Source organism: Gossypium arboreum, chromosome 1, assembly GCF_025698485.1.
Source record: "Gossypium arboreum isolate Shixiya-1 chromosome 1, ASM2569848v2, whole genome shotgun sequence".
NCBI classification, from domain to species: Eukaryota; Viridiplantae; Streptophyta; class Magnoliopsida; order Malvales; family Malvaceae; genus Gossypium; species Gossypium arboreum.
The window spans coordinates 118,038,381-118,050,288 of NC_069070.1; the positions used below are offsets into that span (position 1 = coordinate 118,038,381).

The 11,908-nt window shown below is 37.8% G+C and overlaps 1 protein-coding gene and 1 pseudogene across 1 annotated transcript; both read left to right on the plus strand.

The window, feature by feature from the left end:
* Positions 1-2,127: 2,127 nt before the first annotated feature.
* LOC108481160 (probable leucine-rich repeat receptor-like serine/threonine-protein kinase At3g14840) lies at positions 2,128-5,087 on the plus strand (annotated as a pseudogene).
* Positions 5,088-8,672: 3,585 nt separating this feature from the next.
* On the plus strand, positions 8,673-9,335 carry LOC108481159 (secreted RxLR effector protein 161-like). Its single transcript, XM_017784322.1, has one exon. The coding sequence runs from the start codon at positions 8,673-8,675 to the stop codon at positions 9,333-9,335; it is 663 nt and encodes a 220-aa protein (XP_017639811.1).
* Positions 9,336-11,908: the final 2,573 nt, after the last annotated feature.

Sequence of the window (11,908 nt, forward strand, 5' to 3'; positions counted from 1 at the left end):
TCTCTGGTGATGATTTTATTATTCTTTTGCTCTATGTTGATGATATGCTTATTGTTGGTCAGAATGCTTCTAGAATTGAGAAGTTGAAACAAGAGTTGAGTAAATCCTTTGCAATGAAGGATTTGGGGCCAGCAAAGCAAATTCTTGGCATAAGATTGACACGTAATAGAAAGGCCAAGAAATTATGGTTATCACAAGAGAGGTACCTTGAGAAAGTACTTCAAAGGTTTAGTATGGACAAAGCTAAAGCGGTGAATACTTCATTTGCTATGCACTTTAGATTAAGTGTTAAGCATAGTCCTTCCACAGAAAAGGAGAAGGAAGAGATGCAGAAAATTCCTTACTCTTCAGCCACGTGGGTAGTCTGATGTATGCAATGGTTTGCACGAAACCAGACTTGGCTTATGCTGTTGGAACAGTTAGTCAGTTTCTTTCTAATCCAGGCAGAGAGCATTGGAATGCAGTGAAATGGATTATGAGATATCTTCGTGGCACTTCCAACATGAAACTTTGTTTCGACAATGAGAAACCTGTTCTTGTTGGGTATCTGATTCGCACATGGCGGAGACATTGACTCGAGGAGATCTACTTCAGGTTACTTAATCACTTATGCAGGAGGAGCTGTGGTATGGCAATCGAGACTGCAAAAGTGTGTTGCATTGTCCACCACCGAATCAGAGTTCATTGCAGCAACCGAAGCGTGTAAGGAGATGCTTTGGATGAAGAAGTTTGTGCATGAGCTTGGTTTTACTCAGGAGAAGTATGTCATGTATTGTGATAGCCAGAGTGCTATTCATCTTGGTAAGAACTCAACTTTTCATGCTAGATCTAAGCATATTGATGTGAGGTACCATTGGATACGAGATGTTCTTGAAGCTAAGCTGTTAGAGCTTGAGAAGATACACACTAATGATAATGGTGCTGATATGTTGACTAAGGCCTTACCAAGAGGAAAGTTTGAAGCATGTTGTTTGACCTCCGGCATGGAGGCATTTGGGGGGGAGATTTGTTGGGTATGGGTCCCACTATATGGGAAACCCATATTTTCTGCCACAATGTTTTGTCTTTCTTTGATTTTGTCAAAAGCCAATTTTTTTTTGGCTTTTTATGTGTGGGATATGGGCAGCCTTTCTATTATTATTGAGTGTCAAATTCTCAATTTAAAAGAAGAGAAAAATAGAGAGTGAGATTGAAGCTCGTTGGAGAAAAAGAGAAAATAGAAAAATCAGTTTTTCAAGCTTGGTGCAGCAGTGATCAACACTTCGATCGAAGGTCCATCCGTGGTTTGATTGAGCTGATTTTTGGACAGCAGCTAGGCGATAAGGTGTTCTTGACTTTGTACGGTCGGATTTTTCATCCGAGTCTTGTAGTGTCGGAAATACCCATTTTTCAGCAGCTACATTTTTGGTGATGTTCTCTCAATTTTCTCTCTTTTGCTAAAGATTACATATTGTTAGCCTTGTCGGAGTTGAATGCTTGTTGTAGGCTTGATATTGTGATCTTGTAGTCGAACATCTGATGATAGTGGAGCTCTTTATCGGACTCTAAAGTCCCGTGGTTTTTACCCTTGATTTAGAGGGGTTTTCCACGTAAAAATATCGGTGTTTCTATTTATTTTTGTTGTGGTTGCATTAGTTGATTTGTGGTTGATTAAGGTTCCTAGAGAACATATTTTATGCTATTGTGCTTGCCATAATTTTTGACAGGAGTTATAGGGAGAGAAAGAACACCGGTTGTGCTTTCACTTTGTTTCGGTTGTTCGTTTTCTTCCCAACAAAATTCTCTTCCAACTGTTTAGTGACAACAAATTATATGCTCAAGAAGCTTGATCATCACACTAATATTCTGAACTATTCTGTTTGCAGAGATCTTTCATATAACAACTTCACAAGTACAGGTGATGTTGATGACTGTCAGAAAAGTGGCCTGTAAGAAAAACCTAAGCTATGTTTTTTGAGATTTTTTTTATTTTTTTATTTACGATTGGATCTTCAATTTACTAGCTATGGTTTATTTAATATGTCCTTATCATCTATAGGAACTTGTTTGCAAGTACTTCAAGGATCAATAATTCGTAAGTGTTAAAAAACTCTCATTTTCTTTGATCCACCTGCAATTTTGCTCTTATAAATACAATGACTAACAATTTTTAGGGGCTTATAATTATTTTAATAGAGGAGTTGTTTCATGTATGGGAAACCTTAACTGTCCAGTGGAACGTAAGTGGAAATTTCATATACTGCTTAACAATGATGAGTTCTAATGGCCATTTCACTTTGGTTGTATTTTCCTGCAATACTTATTGAATTGTTGTTCTGTTATACCTCAGCTTTGCACAATCTTTATATAAACTGTGGAGGGAAAGAAGAAACTATTAATAATATCACCTATCAAGCTGATTCTGATCCTGCCGGGCCCTCAAGATTTTATCGAAGTACTACTTATTGGGCATTTAGCATCACTAGTATTTTTTTGGATGATGGCACTAAAAAGGATGTATTAGTTTTGGAAAATAAACAACTTTCTTCGAGTATTGGTCAGCTTTACATCAACGCACGTCTTTCACCTAGCTCTTTGACTTACTATGCGTTTTGTTTGCACAATGCAACATACAACGTGGGCCTCCATTTTGCGGAGATATAGTTCACTGATGGTAAATATTATAGCAGCTTAGGAAGGCAGATCTTTGATGTTTACATTGAGGTATTTCAACTCATATCTTCTTACCAAGTTCTGATATTAGAATTAGAGCCAGTGAAGGCTCTTCGGCCTAATGTGGGTTCAAAATCCAATCTCCGGTTAAGCTAAGATTGCAGCTATGTGACTGCATATATGACATCGTTGTTAACCTTTACAACACGTGTGAATGCATATATGGAAAGTTCGGTCAAATGGAATGGATACTTTGCAGGGAAAGCGGGAGCTGAAGGATTTCAATATTAAGGATGAAGCAGGTGGGGCTGGCAAACCAATTCTAAAGAATTTTATTGCAAATGTTCCGGATGGTACTTTGGAGATCCGTTTGCAGTGGACTGGGAAAGGGACAACAGTTATTCCCGTGAGAGGAGTTTATGGTCCTCTTATCTCTGCAATATCTGTCGTTGATCCTTGTAGGTTGATAGCTTTAATAGCTTTATCACATATACTCTTATGTGTGACTGTATGAACTAATTCAATGTTTACTACACTTGTGCCATCTCATGATTGTAACTAAGTCTTTATATAGTTTTCTTCAATTAGAGTGTCATCTCAAGTTCATTGATATCATTTATATAATTTTCTTCAATTCCAGATTATAAACCTTCATTAGAAAGTGGGGGAGGTATCAGCGCAGTTGCGAAGGTTGGTATTGTGGCTGCAGCAACATTTGCTACTTTCTTGCTTGTGGTTGGAATCCTTTGGTGGAGTGGATGCTTAAGATGGAGGAGTATACTGGAACGAGGTATGTACAGATAAATTAATTATGTCTGAAATTCGTGAGACATGTAATAAAAATAAAATATACCTATCCCCTACCTATTTTATCATTTATGCACCAAATAGGATTAGGAAAATAGAGATGTTAATTAGAAGCTATATTATAATTAAATGTTTCTTATGTATTTGGCTTTGGTTTTTCAACAGATCTAAAAGGTATAGAATTGCGGAATGGTTCCTTCACTTTAAGGCAAATTAAAGACGCAACAAACAACTTTGATGCTGCTAATAAGATCGGAGAAGGCGATTTTGGTCCTGTTTATAAGGTTTCTATCATGTTCTAGCTAAATATTCATTGACCGGTTACTTTTTTGATGACTGAACCTGGTGTAATGCTTTTCAAAATATAGGGCATTCTAGCAGACGACAAAGAAATCGCTGTCAAGCAGCTATCGGCTAGATCAAAGCAAGGAAGTCGCGAGTTCGTGACAGAGATTGACATGATTTCAGCTCTACAACATCCTCATCTAGTAAAGCTATATGGATGTTGCATTGAAGGAAATCAACTGATGCTTATATATGAGTACTTGGAAAACAACAGCCTTGCTCGTGCATTATTTGGTACATCTCGTTCACCTGATTTACTTTAACTCCTTTTGGTATTATTGAGACTCATAGATATATAAGGACAAGTATGTTCACATATCTTAACTTCAATCTCTTTTATATTATGGTTATTTAAAGGTCCAGAAGAATTTCATTTGACATTAGACTGGCCAACTAGACGGAAGATCTGTATTGGTATAGCAAGAGGTTTAGCTTTTCTCCATGGAGAATCAAGGTTGAAGATTGTCCATAGAGACATTAAGGCGACCAATGTGTTGCTTGATAAGGATCTAAACCCTAAAATATCCGACTTTGGTTTGGCCAAGCTTGACGAAGAAAACAATACCCACATTAGCACCCGAATTGCTGGAACTTAGTAAGTTCCACTTGGGATTGCTTGTCCCTCTTTGCAATTTAGAAGCTAGATTTGATATATCTCCTTAACTTTGCAGTGGTTATATGGCTCCGGAATATGCAATGCATGGACATTTAACTGATAAAGCAGATGTATATAGTTTCGGGATCGTGTCCTTTGAAATTGTTAGTGGCATGTGCAACACTAAACAAGGCCGCGCAAAGGAAGAATCTTTCTCTCTCCTTGATTTGGTAACCGAACTCTCTTTGTTAATTCCATTATAAATCTATGTTGATAAGTAAAGCTTCATATGGTAATATTTAAATTGTGTTTCTAGGCTAATACGTTGAAGCAAGAGGTGAAGTTGTTGGATTTAATTGATCCAAGGGTAGCCTACCATTGTAACGCAGAAGAGGCAATGGTGATGATCGATGTAGCTCTCTTATGCACAAATCCTACCGCAGCGGCAAGGCCTTCCATGTCTACGGTAGTGAGCATGCTCGAAGGCAAGGCGTTGGTTGCGGACTGTTATGAATAACTTTAGTGTTAGCAGTTATGTTAGTTAAGCAGTAATTCAGTTAGTTAGTTAGCAGTAATATTTGTATTAAATACCCTCATTATCTCTGTAAATGATATGATAAAATTCTTCTTTACTCTTTAGTGTGTTTCTTAACATGGTATCAAGAGCTATGGTCTTCTTGGTGTAAAATTTTTTTCCCTCTCATGGCGACCGACACCATTCCCGATGCTGTACCTGTGGCTGACACGCCTTGTCATTCCTCTAGTCCTGGTGAAGCTATTCACTCGCATGGATCTGGCAGTCTATGTACACCTACCGTTCATTACTTCTCCAAACACGACACTATCAAACTTGCTGATCACAACTACCTTTTGTGGAAACATCAGCTTTTGCTGATTCTTGAAGGATATGGTCTTGAAGAATTTGTTCTAGGTACTATTTCTTCCCCTTCTCCTTTCATCATTGGGTCTGATGGTCAACAATATGAAAATCCAGCCTTTCTGGTTCACAAGAAACAAGATAAGTTTTTTGCTTCTTAGTTATTGTCCACTGTGATAGATGATATCTTGGCTCATCTTACTACTGCCAAGACCAACTTTGATATATAGATAACCATCGAAAGGCGGTTTAGTGCAAAGTCTACCATTAAAGTCTCGAGCATGCGTCATGCTTTATACTCCCTCAAGAAAGCGAATCTTTCTGTTAAAGAGTATGTTTCTAAAGTAAAGTGTCTTAGTGATACTTTGACTGCTGCTGGTAGTCTTGTTTCTGAGCAAGAACAAGTGAGTGTCATCTTGGCTGGTCTCTCTCTTGAATTTGAGTCTATTCGGGTATTTGCGTCTGCGACTCCTTTGTCTCTTGATTTGTTTATTGAAATGTTGCTTGACTGTGAGGCACGACAATAGGAAATTTTAACAGAAGCTCCTTGCTAAGCCAATTTGGCTTCTATTCAACCAGGGAATAATGATAGTTCGAAACAGTCTGTTGAGTCCAATTGTTATTCTCAAGATCATAAACAAGGGTCCAGAGGGCAAAGTCGTGGCTGGTCTTGTGGCAGGTCCAGAGGGCAGAGTCGAGGTTGGTCGTGCTCCAGGCCACAGTGTCAACTATGTGGTAGAGTTGGACATCTGGTTCAAACTTGTTATCACAGGTTTGATGAGAACTTTTTTGGTGTTGGTTCCACTAGCTCGATATCAGTCAACTACCATCGGTTACATGGTCAAGACTGTTCTTCTTACTCACCTGTGTCTCATTGCTGCGGGTTGTGTCCTCAACCTTCATCCGGTCAGCAGATTTCTCAGGCTCATGCTTCTTCTCCACCTGATCAGGTTTGGTATCCTGATTCTGGGGCAACCAATCACATCACTCCTGATATGGCCAATCTAGCTACTGCTTCCCCGTACACAGGTACAAGTCAAGTTTCCATGGGTGATGGTACATCTGTGTCCATTGCTTATGTAGGTACTTCTCACTTCATGGCTGGTTCAAGGCTTTTACGCCTTCAGACTGTTCTACATGTTCCTACAGTGTGCAAAAATTTAATGTCTGTAGGACAGTTTACTCGTGATAATGCTGTTTACTTTGAGTTTCACCCTTATTTGTGTTTTGTGAAGGATTTACAGACAAAGAAAACTCTGCTAGTGGGCCACATGCATAAGGGACTCTATAGATTTGATTTCTCGAGATCTTCTCACGCTGGTGTTGATGTTCAACAGTCTCAATTGCCTGCTATTTACACAGCTCAAGTTTCATCTCCTGTGTTATGGCATAACAGACTCGGTCATCCGTGTGCTACCACGCTTGCTAATGTTTTGCGTTCTTGTAATGTTTCGTTTAAGAGCGTTAGTTTACCCAATATATGTACCGCTTGTCACCTTGGCAAGTCTCACAAACTGCCTTTTAATTCTTCAAAAACGGTTTATTCCTCCCCCTTTGAACTTGTAGTGTCTGATGTTTGGGGACCATCTCATGTGCAATCTAATGGTTTTTCCTATTATGTTTCTTTTGTGGACATGCATAGTCGATATACTTGGTTGTATTTTCTGAAGTCCAAGTCTGAGGTGTTTTAGTGTTTCCTTCATTTTTATTGAATGGTGCAAGTGCAGTTTAATCACTCAATCAAGGTTCTTCAAAGCGACCGAGGGGGGGCGAATATCGTTCGCTGTCCAAAGAACTGTCTCGTCTTGGCATTCATCACAGAATCACATGTCCCCATACCTCTGAGCAAAATGGTGTTGCTGAAAGGAGACATAGGCAAATAGTTGAAATGGGGTTGACCTTGTTAGCTCAATCTTCTGTGCCATTGAAGTTCTGGTCTTATGCGTTTGCTCATACAGCTCATCTCGTTAACAGGTTGCCTACACCTGTTCTAAATCATATCAGTCCATATGAGAAGCTTTTTCAGCATTAACCTGTTTATTCTCAATTGAAGGTTTTTGGGTGTGCTTGCGTTCCTCACTTAAGGCCTTTCAATCAACATAAGTTACAATTTTGGTCTACAAAGTGTGTGTTCCTTGGTATTGGTGACAATTAAAAAAAGGCTATAAGTGCCTTACTAATTCTGGTAGTGTTCTTGTCTCTCGACATGTGGTTTTCGACGAGTTTCAGTTCCCTTTTCAGTTGGGGTTCTCTCACTATTCACCTGTGGCATCAGTCAGAGTTGATCGTCAACAGTTTTTTCAAACTCCTTCTCCTGGTTCAGCAAACTCTCCTTCTTCTGAACCATCTAGAGGTTCTCTTGTGCCTGCTCCTGGTTCTAGTAATGCTTCTCTTCCTACGTGTTCTGATTCTTCAACAGTAGCTGGTACTTCAGTTCGATCTCCCTCTCCAACAAAGTCTGGTTCTTCAGAACTAGCTGATATTTTAGCTCTACTTGCTCAGCTTGATTCTTCTACAAGAGGCATTTCAACTACAAATTTGCATCTCATGCAAACTCGGTCTAAGAGTGGGGTGTTCAAACCAAAAGTTTTCTCTTCTATTCTAGCTGACAAGGAGCCTTCTTCCATTAGTGAAGCTTTTCAGAGCCCTCTGTGGACGGCTGCTGCCCGAGTAGAATACGATGCCTTGATTTCAAATCGTACTTGGGATCTCATGCCTCTACCTGTTGGACGTCAAGCTGTTGGCTGCAAGTGGATCTTTAAGGTGAAAAGAAACTCGGATGGTTCGGTGGCTAGATATAAAGGCAAGTTGGTTGTTAAAGGTTATCTTCAAGAAGCGGGAGTTGACTTCCAGGAGACTTTTAGTCCTGTTGTCAAACCCACAACGATCAGGCTAGTGCTGGCTCTTGCTATTTCACTAGGGTGGTTTCTCCGACAGGTGGACATCAATAACGCCTTTCTAAATGGTGATTTACAGGAGGACATTTACATAGTGCAACCTCCGGGGTTTGAACAACTAGGGCCCGGTGGTCAAACACTTGTCTGCAAGCTGAGGAAAGCGTTATACGGTCTCAAACAAGCCCCTCGAGCTTGGTTTTATAAGCTGAAAGAGTTTCTTCTCGAGGCTAAGTTTCAAGCGTCTAAGGCTGATAGCTCCCTTTTTGTTCAAAAGACGAGGTCTCAGTTGATATACGTCCTGGTCTATGTTGATGATATAGTTGTCACTGGAACCAACTCTTCAGCAATAGATAAATTTGGTACAGAACTTCATGATCGGTTTTCTCTCAAAGATCTCGGGCGGTTAAACTATTTCCTTGGAATTCAAGTCACTTATTCCGCTAATGGTGTATTTCTCAGTCAACAAAAGTACATTCAAGGTTTACTTTGACGAGCCTCAATGGACAAGGCAAATAGTTCTCCTACACCTATGGTCTCCACCTGCCACCTCTCTAGTCATGAGGGTAATCCCATTAAAGATGAGCATCTGTTCAGAAGCATTGTAGGTGCTCTCCAATACGTTGTCATTACTAGGCCGGACATTGCATTTGCTGTTAATAAGGTTTGTCAGTTCATACACAAGCCTTTGGATTCTCATTTTAAGGCTGTCAAAAGGATCCTACGTTACTTACAAGGGACCCTGAGTCATGGGTCGCAATTTACTAGATCTTCAAAGTTTTTACTTGAAGGATACTCCGATGCCAGTTGGGGGTCTAACTCGGATGATCGACGGTTCACTTCGGGGTTCTGTGTTTTCTTTGGTGGTAATCTCGTTTCCTGGAGTTCTCGCAAACAGCAGGTAGTTTCTAGATCAACTGCAGAGGCAGAATACAGGAGCCTTGCGCATGTTACCGCTGAAATGATCTGGATTCAGTCCTTACTATCTGAGCTTTCTGCTCCAATCAAGGTCAAGGCTTTAGTTTGGTGCGATAGTTCGGCTGCTGTTGCTGTTGCCAGTAATCCTATCATGCACTTAAAATTTAAGCATGTCAAGTTGGATCTTTTCTTTGTGCGAGAGAAGGTTGCTGAGGGATCTTTGCAAGTGGGGCATGTATCCAGCTAAGATCAAGTGGCTGATATTTTAACCAAACCTCTCTCAATCGGGTTGTTCAGCAAGTTCAGAAGCCAGCTGCGTGTGGTGTCTGATGATCATGTACCTCTAAACATGAAAGGAAGTTGACATAGCTCTAGGCATGTTATGGTTCATGAAAGGAAGTTGGCAAAGCTCGGGGCATGTTATGAATAACTTTAGTGTTAGCAGTTATGTTAGTTAAGCAGTAATTCAGTTAGTTAGTTAGCAACAATATTTGTATTAAATACCCTCCTTATCTCTATAAATGATATGATGGAATTCTTCTTTACTCTTTAGTGTGTTTCTTAACACGGACATACTCAAAGAATCAAATATTTACGCAAGCAAGTTCGATTCCAAAAGGTTGTATGGGAGAGCAGAAGGAAATGATGCGGAAAACAACAGTCAAACAAAGAGTATCTTAGGAGATGGGCAATGGACTTTGTCTTCTGATCTATATCCCGCAACTTCAATATCTTCGTATATGCAAAACAACAATTCAACTTCAACAAATTAAGAGAACGGGCATAATACCTTAATTAGGAATCTATACTTTGAAAATTCGTTTGTAAAATTTTAATCAGTATAGCATTTTGTTTATGATTAAATGTATCTTTTAATCTAAAGGATTATACCAATAGTAATGTTAAATAGGACCTTGATATGAGACATTTCAAGAAACAATAAGATAATAGGATTTGGTATCAAAAGAAAATGAGGATATTTTTTCTTTCTAAATATTTTTTATATATAAAATCAATAAAACTTACAAATGATGAAATTTAAAACTTTTAAAAGCATCATTTAATTAATATGCTTATTGCTTAAAACTTTAGAACTTCTAATTTAGCATACAACAATATTATTGAAATCGGATAAGATTGGTCGGTTAGATTAGAAATTAGCCAATATATGAGTCCAAAGCAAAGTAAAAAACTGGTTGAATCGGTCTTCATAAATTTAGGCCAAATTATCCTAGCCCAAATTGAAAAACACTATTAAAGCAAGTCTTAAACTGTTTAAAATGAATAAATAAATAAATAAATAAAAAGATGAAAAAGAAGAAGAAGAGAAAACTCAATGCCTGAAGAAAGTTTGTTTTGATACGTGAAAAAGCATTAGAGGGACCAATAGAATCATATTAAAATAAAGAAAAATTATATAAAATTAGGATACCATATCATTTATATCCGTTTCTAATAAGATGTCATTTCAATATTTTTATCTTGAATAAAATCAAATCAATATGATCTGTTAAAATTTAAGATGAAAATATTGAAGTGGCATTATCTTAATGAAAATGGATGCAAATGACATAGAATAAAAAATATATGATATTTTTTTTTGTGGAAAAAAAAATCAAATTCACCAAAGTCAAAGCTAGAGATAATTCCAAAGCAAATAAAATGATTTTTATAAAAAATTGAAATAAATATGATTTTAATATTTAAAAGTGGGCTTACAAATTTTAAATAAAATGGGGCGTATAAAGTTTTCAGGTGGCTTGTAAAATCATTGCTATACACTGTGCATGGGACCAGAACCAGATAACATCTTCTTTTTTTTTGCCTGCTTTTCATTGCAAGGAAACTTCCCACTTTCATATTTAATTAACATCCAATGTTTGTGCCCTTTTTCTATTTCCATTTTCTTTTTTAAATTATAATCTCTTTAACAATCAAAATGCTTCCCCCCGTACTTGTTTTTGCTCCCATATTCACTGCTTACCGTCTTGCAACTGCAACTTTAGGAGCTATACTTGCAAAAGACGAAGGTATTTAATAAGAAAGTCCACCCTTTTCCCCTTTGTAAATGACTATTTTTATGTGTAGTGGAGGCTTTAGGATTGATCCGTGCAGTAGTGGAGACAAGAGTTGGGCAAAAAGTGCAGAATCAAATGTTGTTAATAATGTCTCCAGTAATTGCTTCAACAGTTCCACCACCTGCCATGTTGTTCGTACGTAAACACCTCTCTCTTTCTCTCTCAAAATTAAAAAATTTCCAGTTCATCAGAGTATTTTATCATCAACCAAACTCTATAAATAAATGACAGACATATGACGATTTTTTAAGTGAAGATAAAAAAATTAGTGAATAAGAAAGATTGATTGAAAGAGGAACCATGTCTATCACAATTAACCACCACTTAAGCCCCCCATAAATCGACCTTCAACCACCATTAATGGAGCCTCAATAGTGAGTTCGTCGCCTATCTCGTTCAAGGTAATGAATTTCAATACTATTGGATTATAACATTTTCTTTTTCATGCAACCACTATTTGTTGTCTAAAGAGTGTTGCATTATATTTTCTTTATCTGCACTAGCATAAAAACAATTTTTTTTTTCCTATCTCAATTTTTTTCTCAAATAAATAGAACCACTAATTTTTTTTTTCATACTAGTGATTCTTTCATTGATATCACCATTCTAAATGAATTAACAATGTTTTAAAAAGTTATCATAATATAAGGTGGAGTCTCGTCAGCATTACCTTAGTAAACTTGAATTTCATATAGTCCAAGTATGTCCATGGCTCCAATTATTCAGACTAACTCAATATCCA